At 43.3% G+C, this 21,876-nt stretch overlaps 1 protein-coding gene across 7 annotated transcripts in view; it reads left to right on the forward strand.

Moving 5' to 3' along the window:
* The window catches only part of LOC139420259 (ATPase phospholipid transporting 8A2), a 64,959-nt gene that overhangs the window by 29,932 nt on the left and 13,151 nt on the right, over positions 1-21,876 (forward strand). For all 7 annotated transcript variants that reach the window (XM_071170146.1, XM_071170141.1, XM_071170144.1 and 4 more), the window contains 3 exons: positions 11,995-12,167; positions 20,977-21,160; positions 21,402-21,512. In XM_071170146.1, the coding sequence (XP_071026247.1) occupies positions 11,995-12,167; positions 20,977-21,160; positions 21,402-21,512 (468 nt within the window). The remainder of the gene's footprint in view (positions 1-11,994; positions 12,168-20,976; positions 21,161-21,401; positions 21,513-21,876) is intronic.

Below are 21,876 nucleotides of genomic sequence, written 5' to 3' on the forward strand. Positions count from 1 at the left end.
TCACTCACATACATACATACATACATACATACATACATACATACATACATACATACATACATACACACAAATTGAGTGAGAATTTCCTCTGGGTAAACACAGGGCTTCTTCACCACTGCAGATCCACTGGATTGGCATAGTCATTCTTTATTACATATCTGTGAGCATTATTGAGTGTGTGTGCAGACCCCAGTATCAGAGACATTCTGTAGAATACAGTTTGCTGCAGTCAAATTCTACAGATTGCATTTCAACCTTAGGCTTGTTAAGTTGTGTGTCATTTTAAGTGGTTGGGTAACTGTCATGTGAGAATGGCTCAGTCTGCTAGCTTTAGTGGAGTTAATTTGTCTGTGAGACAGACAGTCTGCAGATAGCAGGCAGGGTTACGGCCTGTAAACGCCATTGTGTCTCAGAATGTGTGTATGAAGTGGAATGTGTACTGATGGACTGTTTTGGGATAGAGCGAGATATCAGAGTTACCATATGGAGAGAACGGACAGAGTGCCAAAGAAGTGTGTTCACCTTAACTGTTTAGCTCGGGATGTGTTGTTCACTGTGACTGTTTAGCTCATGATGTGTTGTTCACTGTGACTGTTTAGCTCATGATGTGTTGTTCACTGTGACTGTTTAGCTCAGGATGTGTTGTTCACCGTGACTGTTTAGCTCAGGATGTGTTGTTCACTGTGACTGTTTAGCTCAGGATGTGTTGTTCACTGTGACTGTTTAGCTCATGATGTGTTGTTCACTGTGACTGTTTAGCTCGGGATGTGTTGTTCACCGTGACTGTTTAGCTCGGGATGTGTTGTTCACCGTGACTGTTTAGCTCATGATGTGTTGTTCACCGTGACTGTTTAGCTCAGGATGTGTTGTTCACTGTGACTGTTTAGCTCGGGATGTGTTGTTCACTGTGACTGTTTAGCTCGGGATGTGTTGTTCACCGTGACTGTTTAGCTCGGGATGTGTTGTTCACCGTGACTGTTTAGCTCAGGATGTGTTGTTCACTGTGACTGTTTAGCTCAGGATGTGTGGTTCACCGTGACTGTTTAACTCAGGATGTGTGGTTCACCGTGACTGTTTAGCTCAGGATGTGTTGTTCACCGTGACTGTTTAGCTCAGGATGTGTTGTTCACCGTGACTGTTTAGCTCAGGATGTGTTGTTCACTGTGACTGTTTAGCTCCGGATGTGTTGTTCACTGTGACTGTTTAGCTCAGGATGTGTTGTTCACCGTGACTGTACTATGCACACTTCATCATGAGCTAAACAGTTTGATTTACTTTTATTTATTCATGGAGTCCAATTGAGACCAATGTCTCATTTGCAGTGGTGCCCTGAGGACAAAAATGCTACCAACACAACAAAATATATATATATATATTTTTAACTACACGGCAACTATAAATACTGTATATTGCATCAGGTTATTACAACAAGTTTTATAATAGTCAATTGAAACAATTGCACACTTCAGTAAACAACACAGTGAACACATCCTGAGGCTTAGATGGAGGTTGTGTAGGTTGTGTGTCTGTGGGTAGAGTGTGTGTAAGTCAGTGGTATTTAAACTTTTACAGCGCACTTTTTCCACCAAGAATTTCTCGAGACCCCACCCCAAATCTAATGACACAACCTTAAAATTGGTAAATTGGGATTGTTACATCAACAAATAACTTTCAATTCATTGGTTTTTAATCTCTTATCAAAATGAAAAGAAAAATAAATGTTCTATTTTTTTCTTAAGTTATCTTTCTCAGAGTTTGTACACTGGGCCATACAATAATATGTACTCTTAATTTTTTTTGTTCCATATTTTTTGGGCGACCGTACTGCTGTTCGTCCCCGACTTTGGATACTACTAGTGAAAGGAAAGGGGGATACCTAGTCAGTTGCACAACTGAATGCATTCAACCGAAATGTGTCTTCCCATTTAACCCAACCCCTAGGGACTAGGGATACCTACAAATGAGGGATGGACATTTAAAAAATATTTAATTATTCAAATAATATATCTTTTTTGGGGAGGGGATATCCGGATAGTAGAAATAAATGTTTAAACACGTTTTTGGTAAACTTTTAATGGCGCGCTGTGCTCTGCTTGTTTCAGCATAAGAGTGGGGTGGTAGAGGGGCGAGAGCAGATCAGGGGCCTGTGTGTAACAGTCTGTGTGTGGCACGGAGGGAGGGAGAGAGAGAAACTTGCCAAAACTGTTGTTGCCATAGGTTATACCATCTGGTAGTGCTGGTCGGGGCAGCATCAAATTGTTGTAAAGAAGCTAGCTAGCTACAGTAGCCTGCTAAATTCCCCCTGCTAGTTAGCTAGCTAGCTACAGTAGCCTGCTAGTTAGCTAGCTAGCTACAGTAGCCTGCTAAATTCCCCTGCTAGTTAGCTAGCTAGCTACAGTTGCCTGCTAAATTCCCCTGCTAGTTAGCTAGCTAGCTAGCTAATATAGGCTTTTTTTGCTGCGCCCTCCATCGTTGTCTGCAACAACTCCATTCCATTAAACAACAGCTTTCCTATTGGAAGATCACTGTAGCCTACTCCTTCTCATTTACCAAACTTAATTCTGTACTTTTAATTACATTTTGCATTGATTAGAAATCTCCCACTTCGCTTGCTTACCTATTGGATGATGGGTAACATGGAGCCTCTGACTGAAGCTTGGCTATGATTGACCGACAACAACAAGCACGCCAAGCTGTGAAACTTGTAGACTGCTGGTGTCTTTTTGTTATGCTGTGCATATTTTATTACAATGTTGAATCTAATGGTATATCCTTGTAGGCTATTATTTATTTTGTTTTACTTTATTTAACTAGGCAAGTCAGTTAAGAACAAATTCTTATTTACAATGACAGCCTAGGAACATTGGGTTAACTGCCTTGTTCAGGGGCAGAACAACATATTTTTACCTTGTCAGCTTAGGGATTCAATCCAGCAACCTTTCTGTTACTGGCTCAACGCTCTAACGACTAGGCTACCTGCCGCCCCGCTATCTCACATAGATATTTTTAGCTAAATGTAGACCAATCCTTTTCATTGTTAAAATGAGTTTTTTTATGTATACTTTTATGTATACTCTCCCAAGTGCACACTTCCCTGAGAAAGGGAGGGGCTAGGGAGGTGTGCATGCTTCCCTGAGAGAGGGAGGGGCTAGGGAGACGTGCACGCTTCTCTGAGAAAGGGAGGGGCTAGGGAGACGTGCACGCTTCTCTGAGAAAGGGAGGGGCTAGGGAGACGTGCACGCTTGCCTGAGAGAGGTAGGGGCTAGGGAGACGTGCACGCTTCCCTGAGAGAGGGAGGGACTAGGATGACAGTACGACCATTTAGTAGCACTGTAATTAGTCTATTCAATTAAAACCAGAACAACTATTAACTTAACATTCCTGTCACATGTTGGAGAAGTAGCCTGAATCCGTTACCAGTCTGCTTGCTCTTTCTCATCTCTCCAACTGTAAATATTTGTTGAGTTAGTATACTAATCCAGATGTACATTATTGTAGTTTAGGAACGTGTGTGTGTCAGGCCCAGAGAGCTGTGGAGAGAGGGGTCACTACAGATGAAAGCAGACAGACTAGTGGGAGGACAGCTCCAGACAGCCGTGGAGAGAGGAGGTCACTACAGATGAAAGCAGACAGACTAGTGAGAGGACAGCTCCAGACAGCGGTGGAGAGAGGTCACTACAGATGAAAGCAGACAGACTAGTGGGAGGACAGCTCCAGACAGCCATGGAGAGAGGTCACCACAGATGAAAGCAGACAGACTAGTGAGTGGACAGCTCCAGACAGCCGTGGAGAGAGGAGATCACTACAGATGAAAGCAGACAGACTAGTGGGAGGACAGCTCCAGACAGCCGTGGAGAGATCACTACAGATGAAAGCAGACAGACTAGTGGGAGGACAGCTCCAGACAGCCGTGGAGAGAGGTCACTACAGATGAAAGCAGACAGACTAGTGGGAGGACAGCTCCAGACAGCCGTGGAGAGAGGAGATCACTACAGATGAAAGCAGACAGACTAGTGGGAGGACAGCTCCAGACAGCCGTGGAGAGATCACTACAGATGAAAGCAGACAGACTAGTGGGAGGACAGCTCCAGACAGCCGTGGAGAGAGGCCACTACAGATGAAAGCAGACAGACTAGTGGGAGGACAGCTCCAGACAGCCGTGGAGAGAGGTCACTACAGATGAAAGCAGACAGACTAGTGGGAGGACAGCTCCAGACAGCCGTGGAGAGAGGTCACTACAGATGAAAGCAGACAGACTAGTGGGAGGACAGCTCCAGACAGCCATGGAGGGAGGTCACTACAGATGAAAGCAGACAGACTAGTGAGAGGACAGCTCCAGACAGCCATGGAGAGAGGTCACTACAGATGAAAGCAGACAGACTAGTGGGAGGACAGCTCAATACAGCTGTGGAGAGAGGAGGTCACTACAGATGAAAGCAGACAGACTAGTGGGAGGACAGCTCCAGACAGCCATGGAGAGAGGAGGTCACTACAGATGAAAGCAGACAGACTAGTGGGAGGACAGCTCCAGACAGCCGTGGAGAGAGGCCACTACAGATGAAAGCAGACAGACTAGTGGGAGGACAGCTCCAGACAGCTGTGGAGAGAGGTCACTACAGATGAAAGCAGACAGACTAGTGGGAGGACAGCTCCAGACAGCCGTGGAGAGAGGTCACTACAGATGAAAGCAGACAGACTAGTGGGAGGACAGCTCCAGACAGCCGTGGAGAGAGGTCACTACAGATGAAAGCAGACAGACTAGTGGGAGGACAGCTCCAGACAGCCGTGGAGAGAGGTCACTACAGATGAAAGCAGACAGACTAGTGGGAGGACAGCTCCAGACAGCCGTGGAGAGGTCACTACAGATGAAAGCAGACAGACTAGTGGGAGGACAGCTCCAGACAGCCGTGGAGAGAGGAGGTCACTACAGATGAAAGCGAGAGAGCAGGAGCATATCATTCATAGGAGAGACCTATTGTCCCACTGCAATATATCTCTTGTCCTCCTTGTTTTTCACTCCTTTTTCTCCTTTCCCTGCTTCCTTTCCTCTCTGTCTGTTTCTTTAGTTTCTCTGTTAGTAGTCAGGCGGATGTCTCCCTCCCTCCCCTCCTTTCCATGTCTCCTTCACGCTGCTACCTATACATCTGTCAGCACCCTCTCTATGGACAGGTGTGTGTGTGTGTGAACAAGACAGGGAATCTGTTTATTATGTTTTGTGTGAGATGCAAAAGTAGGAGAGGGAGAGAAAGTGGGAGGGAGGTGAAGAGAAAAAAGGAGAGAGGGAGAAGTAGAGAAATAGGGAGAGGCATAGAGGGAAACATCTGATGTTGATGATTGAGGAGGGTAATGGGATCTCCTTTTGTCACTCCCTCTCGTCAAAACAAACCCTCTGAGCAATGCCTCCTGGGTAAACATGGCAGCTTGTGACAGTGACGCTGTGACACGCTCCATCTGTCACCTTCATATCAAACACACACACACACTCAGACTCAGTCTTTGCAGTAGAGGTGGTGGCTTGTACAGACCAGGCTTAAGTCTTACATTAGTCATACATTTCATCTACACACACACACACACACACACACACACACACACACACACACACACACACACACACACACACACACACACACACACACACCTCTCCTTAATTAAGACACTATGTAGACACTTTCAATTTATGGTCATATTTTATGCCAACCTTCTGTGTGTATGTCTAGGTGTGTTGGTGTTTATGTGTAGCTTTGTCTGTCAGGCAGACTGTGGAGGATGTGGGTGTTTGTACAGATGCTTGGCTGATAATGAAACTCTTTATTAAATCTCACTGGTGACAATCTGCATTTCAGATATGAGCGTGTCTGTCTCCTCCCCCACCCTCACCCTTCAGAGGTGTGTGTGTGTGTGGCGAGACGGTGACCTATGATATGTCACACCATCTGAACCTTACTGCCCAGCTCTAAATATAAACCTGATAAGATTCAACACAAGAGCCTGAGAACATGGTTTACTGTGTGTGTGTGTGTGTGTGTGTGTGTGTGTGTGTGTGTGTGTGTGTGTGTGTGTGTGTGTGTGTGTGTGTGTGTGTGTGTGTGTGTGTGTGTGTGTGTGTGTGTGTGTGTGTGTGAGTGTTTCAGCTTGTTCCCAGCTTTGATGCATATGAAAAATACAATTTTGTTTTTCGAACTGAAAATGCCTGCTACTGAGAGATCTGTCATCAAATCAAATGTTATTCGTCACATGCTTCATAAACAGGTATAGACTAACAGGGAAATGCTTACTTACAGGTCCTTGCCAACAATGCAGAGAGATAAATCATAGAAAAGTAATAATACAAGTTATAATTAATACACAATGAGTAATGATAACTTGTCTATATACCCGTTTTACCAGTACAGAGTGGATGTGCAGGGGTACGAGGTCATTGAGGTAGATATGTACATATAACTAGGAATAAAGTGACAGAAAGTAAACAGTAGCAGCAGAATCTGTGATGAGTGAAAGTTGGTACAAAAAGGGTCAATGCAGATAGTCCTGCTTGCTATTTAGTTAACTATTTTATCATGTAGAAGTCTTGTGGCTCGGGGGTAGAAGCTTTTCAAGGTCCTGTTGGTTCCAGACTTGGAGGATCGGTACCGCTTGCCGTGAGGGTAGCATAGAGAACAGTCCAGGACTTGTAATATGTACATGTAGGTAGAGTTATTAAAGTGACTATGCGTAGATAATAACAGAGAGTAGCAGCAACCTTCCGGGGGGGGAGACAATGCAAATAGTCTGGGTAGCCATTTGATTAGCTGTTTAGGAGTCTTATGGCTCTGGGGGTAGAAGCTGTTTAGAAGCCTCTTGGACCTAGACTTGGCGCTCCGGTACCGCTTGCCATGCTGTAGCAGAGAGAGTCTATGACTACGGTGGCTGGAGTCTTTGACCATTTTTAGGGTCTTCCTCTGACACTGCCTGGTATAGAGGTCCTGGATAGCAGGGAGGTCGGTCCCAGTAATGTACTGGGCCGTACGCACTACCCTCTGTAGCGCCGTGCAGTCGAATGCCAAACAGTTGCCATACCAAGTGGCGATGCAGCCAGTCAAGATGCTCCTAATGGTGGAACTGTAGACCATCAAAAAGTTATAACGGGCCATGCCAAATCTTTTCAGCCTCCTGAGGGGGAAGAGGCGTTGTCATACCCTCTTCATGACTCTGTTTGTATGTGTGGACCATGATACATCCTTAGTGATGTGGACGCCGAGGAACTTGAAGCTCTCGACATGCTCCACTACAGCCCCCTCGACGTGAATAGTGGAGTGCTCGGCCCTCCTTTTCCTGTAGTCCACGATCAGCTCCTTTGTCTTGATGACGTTGAGAGAGAAAGGGTGTTGTCCTGGCACCACACTGCCAGGTCTCTGACCTCCTCCTTATAGGCTGTCTCATTGGCGACGGTGATCAGGCCTACTAAGGTCGTGTGGTCGGCAAACTTAATGATGGTGTTGAAGTTGTACACAGCTATGCAGTCGTAGGTGAACAGGGATTACAGGAGGGGACTATGCACGCACCCCTGAGGTGCCCCCTTGTTGAAGGTCAGTGTGGCGGATGTATTGTTGCCTATCCTCACCACCTGCGGACGGCCCAACAGGAAGTCCAGGAACCAGTTACAGGAGGTGTTGAGTCCCAGGGTCCTTCGCTTAGTGAAGAGCTTTGAGGGTACTGTGGTGTAGTCAATGAACAGCATTCTCACATAGGTGTTCCTCTTGTCCAGGTGGGAAAGAGCAGTGTGGAGGGCAATAGACGTTGCCTCATCTGTGGATCTGTTGGGGTGGTATGCGAATTGGAGTGAGTCCAGTGTGTCTGGGATGATGTTGATGTGAGCCATGACCAGCCTTTCACAGCATTTCATGGCTACAAATGTGAGTGCTGTGGTGAGAGAGTCCTTTAAACAGGTTACCTTAGGGACTGTGGTGTCATTCAGTGGCATGGAAAAATGTACAGTCCTTGATTGCACCAGTCTTTTCCAAAAACAGGCAGCATTTGTGAGAAAGAGGACTAGATATGCAGTCATTTTACAGCCTGCAGTGTCTCTTATCTGCAGATGTACAGAACAAATGTGAAATGGTTAGTTTTACATGTGGTGTAGTAAGTTACATAGCCAATGATGTGATGATTTGCAAACTGTTTGATAATGATTTTATAATCGGTTAACAAGTGTTGATTTCAGTTCTGTTAGACCATCCTAGCACAGACTAGCTATCTGCTGTGACAACTAGCAGTGGGTTATTAACACCGGCATGCTAGGCCATTACACTGTTTGCTGCCAGTTGGACTCATTGAGGTGTGTGTGTGTGTGCGGCTGTGTGTGAGAGAGAAAGAGAATCTGTGGTTATTACTTCGGGAGTGTAATCGTGATGATGGAGGTAGTCTGTCATATCTCATAATATTGTGGCAGCCCCTCTACACCAAACTACCTTATAATAACAACGTGACAGACAGCCAATCTACACCAAATGACTTCTTAAGGATCGGTGTCCCGTGAGCGGGACAACTTCCGGTGAAACTGGAGATCGCGTAATTCAAATAAAATTCTAATAGTTATTATGGATGTTAAATATTTTAGGTACATATAAGTGTCCTATATCGGCTGAAAGCTTAAATTCTTGTTAATCTAACTGAACTGTCAGATTTACATTAGCTATTACAGCAAAAACATGCCATGCGATTGTTTGAGGACAGCGCCCCACATCAAAATATTTTTCCACCGGCACAGGTTTCATACATTCACATATAAAGATTAAATATTCACTTACTTTTTCAAAATCTTCCTCTGATTTGTCATCCAAAGCATCCCAGCTATAACATGTAGTGTCGTTTTGTTATTTAAAATCCTTTTTTATATCTCAAAAAGTCTGTTTAGTTGGTGACATCGACTTGAGTAATCCACTCGTTCAACTTGCAGAGAAAGGAATCTGAAAATCTACCCCTAAGCTTTGTTTCAACAAGTCAAAATACGTTTCTATTTACTCCTCAGACACCCTAAAATGTAATCAAACTATAATATTTATTTCGGAAAGAAGTATGTTCAATAGGAAACCGATTTTAGCAGGTGCGCAACTTCGTCATGGTGCGCAGAAACACAGATTTCCAAGACTGTCCTCTTACAAAAACAGTTATTTCTTATTAGTTTTTGAAGTTACAAGCCTGAAACCTTGAACATAGACTGCTGACACCCTGTGGAAGCCATAGGAATTTTACAATACAACCTTTCCCCTGAATTTCTAAGAGGATGGTCTCTCTCAAAAAAATAAAAAATAATTCTGGTTGTTTTGTCTTTGTATTTTCTCCTACCATATCTATTGTGTTATATTCTCCTACATTATTTTAACATTTCTACAAACTTCAAAGTATTTTCTTTCCAATGGTACCAATTATATGCACATCCTGTCTTCGGGGCCTGAGCAACAGGCAGATTACTTTGGACATGCCATTCAGGCGGAAATTGAGAAAAAAGGGGCCTAGCCCTAAGAAGTTTTAATAACAGAATGACAGACAGCCCCTCTACACCAAATTACCTCATAAGAACAGTGTGTTTGAGGTGACGTAATCCTGACAACCGGCACGAGGTTCTTCCTTTTTGAATTGAGGTGCTTACCTAAAAAAGTTTATTTTCTTAATTGCTTTGAGAAAATGAAATGTTTGTTTTGTCCTTCCCAGAATGAGGATATTACACTAGGGTAGATGGATGGGGATTTTGACTGTATCTGACAGTCCCCCTTGACACAAACACGCATACACGCACATGCACGCCAGCTCAAACAGTCACACACACGCAAAGACTTTGATTTGCAGAACTCTGACAACCTGTAATCTTCTTTAATCCTTTCATTCTGTTTGTGTTTTCTCTCCCCTGTTTGGGAGAAGGTAAATGCAAACAGGAATTCTGGGATAGAAGAAAAACACACAGCCCAAGGCTGAGAAAACAAGAGGGGATTTTTCAAGAGAGAGGAGGGACAGCCCGCTGTTGTATCAGTTTCGGAGGGAATGCGGTTTGTGTGTGTGTGTACATTTTGTAGGGACAGCGGGGGGGATAATGTGTGTATGAGGGAAATAAAGGGAGTGTGTGTGTGATTGCTGTGTAGTTTCCCCCACACTCTAGTCAGTTGACAGAAGGGCTGTGTAGTTTCCCCCACACACTAGTCAGTTGACAGAAGGGCTGTGTAGTTTCTCCCACACACTAGTCAGTTGACAGAAGGGCTGTGTAGTTTCCCCCACACACTAGTCAGTTGACAGAAGGGCTGTGTAGTTTCCCCCACACACTAGTCAGTTGACAGAAGGGCTGTGTAGTTTCCCCCACACACTAGTCAGTTGACAGAAGGAGGGTCATCTCAATCAGTCCAGGTCACAGGGATGAGCTGGGGTCATTGGATTGGAAATAACCTAGTCTTCTCTGTGGGTTCGTACCCATGAAGTGTATTCATGTTTGTGCCTGGGACTGTAGTTTTGTTTTTCTACAATAAAGTGAGCTCCAAAAGTGTTGGGACAGTGAAACTCTTTTTTTAATGTTTTGGTTCTCCAGCACTTTGGATTTATACAATTTGTCCCAACACTTTTGGTCCCCTAAAATGGGGGGGGACTATGTACAAAAAGTGCTGTAATTTCTAAAGGTTTCACTGATATGGATGGAAATTACCCTCAAATGAAAGCTGACAGTCTGCACTTTAACCTCATAGTCATTGTATCATTTCAAATCCGAAGTACTGGAGTACAGAGACAAAACAACAACAAATGTGTCACTGTCCAAATATATTCGGAGCTCATTGTACATCTATCTGTATTTATATTGAACATTGTGAAAGTGTGTTTCTATTTATAGTTTAAATGTGGATGTAAGCATATCCTTTAAATGTGTGTTTGCGTGTGGATTAAGTCTTGTATTCCACGTGTGTGTGTATTCTCCTGTGTGGGCTGTGTGGTGGTGTGTTGCGTGCCTGCCTGTCCACATGGTTCTCATTAGAGTCTATGGGATGTTTGTTTTCTCTATCAGTCCCTGTTCCTCCATTATAAACCTGCCCCAAACTACTGCCCCATAAACGGCCTGTACACTCTGCTCCGACTGGTCCAACAAACACGAGTACCTCACGCATGTACTGTGTGTGTTTTATGCGCGTGTGTGTGTTTCCAGTGTATACCTTCACATCTCTTTCTGCTTCAAACCTGTGTGTGTGTGTGTGTGTGTGTGTGTGTGTGTGTGTGTGTGTGTGTGTGTGTGTGTGTGTGTGTGTGTGTGTGTGTGTGTGTGTGTGTGTGTGTGTGTGTGTGTGTGTTTCAGCTTGTTCCCAGCTTTGATGCATATGAAAAATACAATTTTGTTTTTCGAACTGAAAATGCCTGCTACTGAGAGATCTGTCATCAAATCAAATGTTATTCGTCACATGCTTCATAAACAGGTATAGACTAACAGGGAAATGCTTACTTACAGGTCCTTGCCAACAATGCAGAGAGATAAATCATAGAAAAGTAATAATACAAGTTATAATTATGTGTGTGTGTATATATAAATATATATATATATATATATATATAGATAGATCTATCTATCTATCTATCTATCTATCTATCTATCTATCTATCTATCTATCTATCTATCTATCTATCTATCTATCTATCTATCTATCTATCTATCTATCTATCTATCTATCTATCTATCTATCTATCTATCTATCTATCTATCTATCTATCTATCTATCTATCTATCTATCTATCTATCTATCTATCTATCTATCTATCTATCTATCTATCTATCTATCTATCTATCTATCTATCTATCTATCTATCTATCTATCTATCTATCTATCTATCTATCTATCTATCTATCTATCTATCTATCTATCTATCTATCTATCTATCTATCTATCTATCTATCTATCTATCTATCTATCTATCTATCTATCTATCTATCTATATCACAGTCTGTGTGTGTTGAGTTTCACCCCCTCTTTCTCTTGCCCTCACCAGGCTACACGTGCCACCCTGACAGCCCACTGTACATCTCTGGGTGACTCTCTGGGGAAGGAAAATGAGTTGGCTCTGATCATTGATGGACAGACCCTAAAATACGCCCTGTCCTTCGAGCTCCGCCAAGCCTTCCTAGACCTCGCCCTGTCCTGCAAGGCCGTCATCTGCTGCCGGTAAGAAATGCACGCACACTCGCAAACACACATCCTGTTCTGCAACTGTTTCAGGTCAGACACACACACACAGGGAAGATGCAGAGTATAGGGCTGTGTGTTAGGGTGTACTTGGTGTATGTGCTGCCTATAAAGGTTCTGGTTGTGAGTTAAAGGTTGCAGGTTGCCCAGGGTTACAGTAGTAAATACCTGTAGATGTTGCAGGTTACCCAGGGTTACAGTAGTAAATAACTGTAGATGTTGCAGGTTACCCAGGGTTACAGTAGTAAATAACTGTAGATGATAAAGGTTGCCGGTTGCCCAGGGTTACAGTAGTAAATAACTGTAGATGTTGCAGGTTACCCAGGGTTACAGTAGTAAATAACTGTAGATGTTGCAGGTTTCCCAGGGTTACAGTAGTAAATAACTGTAGATGTTGCAGGTTACCCAGGGTTACAGTAGTAAATAACTGTAGATGTTGCAGGTTACCCAGGGTTACAGTAGTAAATAACTGTAGATGTTGCAGGTTGCCCAGGGTTACAGTAGTAAATAACTGTAGATGTTGCAGGTTACCCAGGGTACAGTAGTAAATAACTGTAGATGTTGCAGGTTACCCAGGGTTACAGTAGTAAATAACTGTAGATGTTGCAGGTTACCCAGGGTTACAGCAGTAAATAACTGTAGATGATAAAGGTTGCAGGTTACCCAGGGTTACAGTAGTAAATAACTGTAGATGTTGCAGGTTACCCAGGGTTACAGTAGTAAATAACTGTAGATGTTGCAGGTTACCCAGGGTTACAGTAGTAAATAACTGTAGATGTTGCAGGTTACCCAGGGTTACAGTAGTAAATAACTGTAGATGTTGCAGGTTACCCAGGGTTACAGTAGAAAATAACTGTAGATGTTGCAGGTTGCCCAGGGTTACAGTAGTAAATAACTGTAGATGTTGCAGGTTACCCAGGGTTACAGTAGTAAATAACTGTAGATGTTGCAGGTTACCCAGGGTTACAGTAGTAAATAACTGTAGATGTTGCAGGTTACCCAGGGTTACAGTAGTAAATAACTGTAGATGTTGCAGGTTACCCAGGGTTACAGTAGTAAATAACTGTAGATGTTGCAGGTTACCCAGGGTTACAGTAGAAAATAACTGTAGATGTTGCAGGTTGCCCAGGGTTACAGTAGTAAATAACTGTAGATGTTGCAGGTTACCCAGGGTTACAGTAGTAAATAACTGTAGATGTTGCAGGTTACCCAGGGTTACAGTAGTAAATAACTGTAGATGTTGCAGGTTACCCAGGGTTACAGTAGTAAATAACTGTAGATGTTGCAGGTTACCCAGGGTTACAGTAGTAAATAACTGTAGATGTTGCAGGTAACCCAGGGTTACAGTAGTAAATAACTGTAGATGATAAAGGTTGCAGGTTACCCAGGGTTACAGTAGTAAATAACTGTAGATGATAAAGGTTGCCGGTTACCCAGGGTTACAGTAGTAAATAACTGTAGATGATAAAGGTTGCAGGTTACCCAGGGTTACAGTAGTAAATAACTGTAGATGATAAAGGTTGCAGGTTTCCCAGGGTTACAGTAGTAAATAACTGTAGATGTTGCAGTTACCCAGGGTTACAGTAGTAAATAACTGTAGATGTTGCAGGTTACCCAGGGTTACAGTAGTAAATAACTGTAGATGTTGCAGGTTACCCAGGGTTACAGTAGTAAATAACTGTAGATGTTGCAGGTTACCCAGGGTTACAGTAGAAAATAACTGTAGATGTTGCAGATTGCCCAGGGTTACAGTAGTAAATAACTGTAGATGTTGCAGGTTACCCAGGGTTACAGTAGTAAATAACTGTAGATGTTGCAGGTTACCCAGGGTTACAGTAGTAAATAACTGTAGATGTTGCAGGTAACCCAGGGTTACAGTTGTAAATAACTGTAGATGATAAAGGTTGCAGGTTACCCAGGGTTACAGTAGTAAATAACTGTAGATGATAAAGGTTGCCGGTTACCTAGGGTTACAGTAGTAAATAACTGTAGATGATAAAGGTTGCAGGTTACCCAGGGTTACAGTAGTAAATAACTGTAGATGACAAAGGTTGCAGGTTTCCCAGGGTTACAGTAGTAAATAACTGTAGATGTTGCAGTTACCCAGGGTTACAGTAGTAAATAACTGTAGATGTTGCAGGTTGCCCAGGGTTACAGTAGTAAATAACTGTAGATGTTGCAGGTTGCCCAGGGTTACAGTAGTAAATAACTGTAGATGTTGCAGGTTACCCAGGGTTACAGTAGTAAATAACTGTAGATGTTGCAGGTTACCCAGGGTTACAGTAGTAAATAACTGTAGATGTTGCAGGTTACCCAGGGTTACAGTAGTAAATAACTGTAGATGTTGCAGGTTACCCAGGGTTACAGTAGAAAATAACTGTAGATGTTGCAGATTGCCCAGGGTTACAGTAGTAAATAACTGTAGATGTTGCAGGTTACCCAGGGTTACAGTAGTAAATAACTGTAGATGTTGCAGGTTACCCAGGGTTACAGTAGTAAATAACTGTAGATGTTGCAGGTTACCCAGGGTTACAGTAGTAAATAACTGTAGATGTTGCAGGTAACCCAGGGTTACAGTTGTAAATAACTGTAGATGATAAAGGTTGCAGGTTACCCAGGGTTACAGTAGTAAATAACTGTAGATGATAAAGGTTGCCGGTTACCTAGGGTTACAGTAGTAAATAACTGTAGATGATAAAGGTTGCAGGTTACCCAGGGTTACAGTAGTAAATAACTGTAGATGATAAAGGTTGCAGGTTTCCCAGGGTTACAGTAGTAAATAACTGTAGATGTTGCAGTTACCCAGGGTTACAGTAGTAAATAACTGTAGATGTTGCAGGTTGCCCAGGGTTACAGTAGTAAATAACTGTAGATGTTGCAGGTTGCCCAGGGTTACAGTAGTAAATAACTGTAGATGTTGCAGGTTACCCAGGGTTACAGTAGTAAATAACTGTAGATGTTGCAGGTTACCCAGGGTTACAGTAGTAAATAACTGTAGATGATAAAGGTTGCAGGTTACCCAGGGTTACAGTAGTAAATAACTGTAGATGTTGCAGGTTGCCCAGGGTTACAGTAGTAAATAACTTTAGATGTTGCAGGTTACCCAGGGTTACAGTAGTAAATAACTGTAGATGTTGCAGGTTACCCAGGGTTACAGTAGTAAATAACTGTAGATGTTGCAGGTTACCCAGGGTTACAGTAGTAAATAACTGTAGATGTTGCAGGTTACCCAGGGTTACAGTAGTAAATAACTGTAGATGTTGCAGGTTACCCAGGGTTACAGTAGTAAATAACTGTAGATGATAAAGGTTGCAGGTTTCCCAGGGTTACAGTAGTAAATAACTGTAGATGTTGCCCAGGGTTACAGTAGTAAATCACTGTAGATGTTGCAGGTTACCCAGGGTTACAGTAGTAAATAACTGTAGATGATGAAGGTTGCAGGTTTCCCAGGGTTACAGTAGTAAATAACTGTAGATGTTGCAGGTTACCCAGGGTTACAGTAGTAAATAACTGTAGATGTTGCAGGTTACCCAGGGTTACAGTAGTAAATAACTGTAGATGTTGCAGGTTACCCAGGGTTACAGTAGTAAATAACTGTAGATGATAAAGGTTGCAGGTTTCCCAGGGTTACAGTAGTAAATAACTGTAGATGTTGCAGGTTACCCAGGGTTACAGTAGTAAATAACTGTAGATGTTGCAGGTTGCCCAGGGTTACAGTAGTAAATAACTGTAGATGTTGCAGGTTAACCAGGGTTACAGTAGTAAATAACTGTAGATGATAAAGGTTGCAGGTTGCCCAGGGTTACAGTAGTAAATAACTGTAGATGTTGCAGGTTACCCAGGGTTACAGTAGTAAATAACTGTAGATGTTGCAGGTTACCCAGGGTTACAGTGGTAAATAACTGTAGATGTTGCAGGTTACCCAGGGTTACAGTAGTAAATAACTGTAGATGTTGCAGGTTACCCAGGGTTACAGTAGTAAATAACTGTAGATGTTGCAGGTTACCCAGGGTTACAGTAGTAAATAACTGTAGATGATAAAGGTTGCAGGTTACCCAGGGTTACAGTAGTAAATAACTGTAGATGTTGCAGGTTACCCAGGGTTACAGTAGTAAATAACTGTAGATGTTGCAGGTTACCCAGGGTTACAGTAGTAAATAACTGTAGATGATAAAGGTTGCAGGTTACCCAGGGTTAAAGTAGTAAATAACTGTAGATGATAAAGGTTGACGGTTACCCAGGGTTTCAGTAGTAAATAACTGTAGATGATAAAGGTTGCAGGTTACCCAGGGTTACAGTAGTAAATAACTGTAGATGATAAAGGTTGCAGGTTTCCCAGGGTTACAGTAGTAAATAACTGTAGATGTTGCAGGTTACCCAGGGTTACAGTAGTAAATAACTGTTATGTTGCAGGTTACCCAGGGTTACAGTAGTAAATAACTGTAGATGTTGCAGGTTACCCAGGGTTACAGTAGAAAATAACTGTAGATGTTGCAGGTTGCCCAGGGTTACAGTAGTAAATAACTGTAGATGTTGCAGGTTACCCAGGGTTACAGTAGTAAATAACTGTAGATGTTGCAGGTTACCCAGGGTTACAGTAGTAAATAACTGTAGATGTTGCAGGTTACCCAGGGTTACAGTAGTAAATAACTGTAGATGATAAAGGTTGCAGGTTACCCAGGGTTACAGTAGTAAATAACTGTAGATGTTGCAGGTTACCCAGGGTTACAGTAGTAAATAACTGTAGATGTTGCAGGTTACCCAGGGTTACAGTAGTAAATAACTGTAGATGTTGCAGGTTACCCAGGGTTACAGTAGTAAATAACTGTAGATGTTGCAGGTTACCCAGGGTTACAGTAGTAAATAACTGTAGATGATAAAGGTTGCAGGTTTCCCAGGGTTACAGTAGTAAATAACTGTAGATGTTGCAGGTTACCCAGGGTTACAGTAGTAAATAACTGTAGATGTTGCAGGTTACCCAGGGTTACAGTAGTAAATAACTGTAGATGTTGCAGGTTACCCAGGGTTACAGTAGTAAATAACTGTAGATGTTGCAGGTTGCCCAGGGTTACAGTAGTAAATAACTGTAGATGTTGCAGGTTACCCAGGGTTACAGTAGTAAATAACTGTAGATGTTGCAGGTTGCCCAGGGTTACAGTAGTAAATAACTGTATATGTTGCAGGTTACCCAGGGTTACAGTAGTAAATAACTGTAGATGTTGCAGGTTACCCAGGGTTACAGTAGTAAATAACTGTAGATGATAAAGGTTGCAGGTTACCCAGGGTTAAAGTAGTAAATAACTGTAGATGATAAAGGTTGACGGTTACCCAGGGTTTCAGTAGTAAATAACTGTAGATGATAAAGGTTGCAGGTTACCCAGGGTTACAGTAGTAAATAACTGTAGATGATAAAGGTTGCAGGTTTCCCAGGGTTACAGTAGTAAATAACTGTAGATGTTGCAGGTTACCCAGGGTTACAGTAGTAAATAACTGTTATGTTGCAGGTTACCCAGGGTTACAGTAGTAAATAACTGTAGATGTTGCAGGTTACCCAGGGTTACAGTAGAAAATAACTGTAGATGTTGCAGGTTGCCCAGGGTTACAGTAGTAAATAACTGTAGATGTTGCAGGTTACCCAGGGTTACAGTAGTAAATAACTGTAGATGTTGCAGGTTACCCAGGGTTACAGTAGTAAATAACTGTAGATGTTGCAGGTTACCCAGGGTTACAGTAGTAAATAACTGTAGATGTTGCAGGTTACCCAGGGTTACAGTAGTAAATAACTGTAGATGATAAAGGTTGCAGGTTACCCAGGGTTACAGTAGTAAATAACTGTAGATGTTGCAGGTTGCCCAGGGTTACAGTAGTAAATAACTGTAGATGTTGCAGGTTACCCAGGGTTACAGTAGTAAATAACTGTAGATGTTGCAGGTTACCCAGGGTTACAGTAGTAAATAACTGTAGATGTTGCAGGTTACCCAGGGTTACAGTAGTAAATAACTGTAGATGATAAAGGTTGCAGGTTTCCCAGGGTTACAGTAGTAAATAACTGTAGATGTTGCAGGTTACCCAGGGTTACAGTAGTAAATAACTGTAGATGTTGCAGGTTACCCAGGGTTACAGTAGTAAATAACTGTAGATGTTGCAGGTTACCCAGGGTTACAGTAGTAAATAGGTTGCCCAGGGTTACTGTAGATGTTGCAGGTTGCCCAGGGTTACAGTAGTAAATAACTGTAGATGTTGCAGGTTACCCAGGGTTACAGTAGTAAATAACTGTAGATGTTGCAGGTTGCCCAGGGTTACAGTAGTAAATAACTGTAGATGTTGCAGGTTGCCCAGGGTTACAGTAGTAAATAACTGTAGATGTTGCAGGTTTCCCAGGGTTACAGTAGTAAATAACTGTAGATGTTGCAGGTTTCCCAGGGTTACAGTTGTAAATAACTGTAGATGTTAAAAGCTTGGCATGCAGCTCAGAGGTTAATGTAATACACCACACCGCATGTAAATGTCCAAGTCATGGCTCACTTACCGCTATTAAAAAACACACACACACACACACACACACACACACACACACACACACACACACACACACACACACACACGTAATTGACTCTCTGTAGCATAAAAGCCATATCCGGACTTGGGTCTCCAAGGCCTTACAAATGCCTCTAGCCCCCCCTCCCTCCCCTGTCCTAGATCCCTCTCTTTCTTCCTCCTGATCCCCCCCGGCCCACTCATAGCAGAGGTGACTGTGATCCTCTCCTCCTGGTGTGTGTGTGTGTGTTGTTTGTAAGGGGTGTTGGGTTCAGGCAGGGCTCTATGCTTGGGTTCCTGACTTCACACTCTGTTTGTTTAAACAACCACTTTAAACTCCTCATTTACTCTTCAACTCCACCATGAAGACCATTTAGCCTCTTTCATCTACCCTGAGGTACCCCGAGCCACCATTCTCAAACGCTTTTTTGTGTGTGGGGGGGGGCTTTGAGGGATTTTTTTTGTTGAGTCACTATTTCTACTTGTGTCCTATACGCTCCTTCTGTCTCTCACGCAGACAGACACGCACCTCAGAGAGCAGAGGCTCATCTCGTCTTTCAACATCAGCTTCTCCAGCCAATTTTCTCGCTGATGGTTTCCCCTTGGAAAGTGTGTGTGTGTGTGTGTGTGTGAGAGAGAGAGAGAGAATACTAAGCGGACCACCCAGCTCTGTGGTTTCAGCTTGACCGGGCCACGGTTCTGCTCAGAACACAAAGACCATCTTTATGACCCGTGGGCATCCTGCTGGCCTGCAGCAGGTGTGTGTGTCAGAGCGATACATAGAAAGGCTATATGCTGGTGTAGAGATTTTCTCCGTACCCAGCCTGGCCTGCTTCCTCTTGCCCAAGAAAGAGTGGTCCCTGTTGGGTCTTGAAATTACTGTGTGTCCTGGTCTGACTACTGGCCTACAAAACTGACATGCAGAGAGTAACAGGAGCCATGTTTTCAAAAGGCATACTATCTCTTACACACACACACACACACACACACACACACACACACACACACACACACACACACACACACACACACACATATACACACACACACACAATGTCTGTGAATTCACCATAGACCCTGTCCCCTGGGCTCCTCATCTCATTGTCTGTGTAGACAGAGCCGGTTTAGGAGACAGACCGACAGAGAGGCTGAGGGTTACAGGTTAAGAGGGTGGAGTCCCTCAGGGGTCTGGTCCCTCAACCAGCTACCACAATGACTGAATGGCTACACAAGTACATTAGTGGGAACCAGTGCCCTAAACCACTGATACAGGAACAGATATATTTCCATCTATTTAATGGTTCAGGTTAGGATCTGGGGCAGTAAAATCTTATCCTAGGTCTGTGGTTAAGGCCAACTTTTACCTTGGGATTTGGCACTAAATAGAAGCCATTGTGGTTATATTTTCTGCTCCCTGATGTAAACCACTGAACAGAAACCTCATGTTTATGTGTGAAGTCTGTCTGTTTATCTGCCAGCTGTCTTTAAATCTCCTTTTGTTCTCTCTTCAACTCTTTTCCTCTCTTCCATTTCCATTCATTCTAATCTTTATGCGTTTTGTAATTTATGTTGTTGGTAATCTGATCTCACGTGCTCTCTCTCTCTGTCTGTGTGTCTCTCTCTGTCTGTCTGTGTGTCTCTGTCTGTCTGTGTGTCTCTGTCTGTCTGTCTGTGTGTCTCTGTCTGTCTGTCTGTGTGTCTCTGTCTGTCTTTCTGTCTGTGTGTCGCCTGTCTGTCTGTCTATGTCTGTGTGTGTGTCTCTGTCTGTGTGTGTCTCTGTCTGTCTGTGTGTCTCTGTCTGTCTGTCTGTCTGTCTGTCTATGTGTCTCTGTCTATCTTTCTGTCTGTGTCGTCTGTCTGTGTGTCTCTCTGTTTGTGTGTGTGTGTCTCTCTCTGTCTGTCTGTGTGTCTCTGTCTGTCTGTTCCCCACCTGGTTGAATAGTTGTTTCCAGTCTCCCAGACGTCTTTTAGGTTGTTGTGTAACTGGTTTCTAACTGATCTGTCCCTCATCTCTCAATTCTAGGGTCTTTATTGGCACGGGAAGCACATGTTAATGTTGCCAAAGCAAGTGAAGTAGATAATATACAAAAGTGAAATAAACAATAAAAATGAACATAACACTGTGATGGCACACTGTGGAATTTCACCCAGTAGATATGGGAGTTTATCAAAATTGGATTGTTTTCCATTTCTTTGTGGATCTGTGTAATCTGAGGGAAATATGTATCTCTAATATGGTCTCCCTCTCCAGGGTGTCTCCCCTCCAGAAGTCCGAGATCGTGGACATGGTGAAGAAGCATGTAAAAGCCATCACTCTGGCCATAGGAGACGGGGCCAACGACGTGGGCATGATCCAGACTGCCCATGTGGGGGTTGGCATCAGTGGCAACGAGGGCATGCAGGCCACCAACTCCTCTGACTACTCCATAGCACAGGTAACACACAAAGCAGATTCCAGCCCACAGCTTGTTTGTGAGCTGCTAGCACTCATGTGTTAATGGTTAGCATGTGTCCCTGTGGGGAGAATGGAGGAGGAGCCAGTTGAAGTATTATGTGAGAGCCAGAGGAATCTAGGAATCTGTCTGTTTATCTGTCTTTACCCCTCGGGTACTGCTTATCGCTTTGTCTCACCCTGTATCCATCTCTCTCTCCCCCTCCCCCTCTGACTGGTCCTAGTTTTCCTACCTAGAGAAGCTGTTGCTGGTCCATGGGGCGTGGAGTTATAACCGTGTCACTAAGTGTATCCTCTACTGTTTCTATAAGAATGTGGTGCTCTACATTATAGAGGTAAGACACACCCCTCCCTCATCCTCACCACGCCCACCCTCCCTTATATAGGTCAGGTCCTATGCATGCCACCCAGAGAGCCAATCAGGTGATGAAGACACATAAAATATGATTTACATTAGTAGGAAGCAGGACTCATTTAGTGAGTGGCGAACCCCCTTTTCTATTTTGATGTCATTCTCTCTCTCTCGCTCGCTCGCTCACTCACTCACTCACAGACACATACATTAACAGAGACATTTTGCAGCTGTTTGTCGAAATGTTTGACAGTGATGGATGAGGTGCCCCTCTGGTGTCTGCTTTCTGTCAATCACACACACATACACACACGCACACACTTTACTGGATGTACACACACACACAC

Source organism: Oncorhynchus clarkii, chromosome 11 (assembly GCF_045791955.1).
Source record: "Oncorhynchus clarkii lewisi isolate Uvic-CL-2024 chromosome 11, UVic_Ocla_1.0, whole genome shotgun sequence".
Lineage (NCBI taxonomy): Eukaryota > Metazoa > Chordata > Actinopteri > Salmoniformes > Salmonidae > Oncorhynchus > Oncorhynchus clarkii.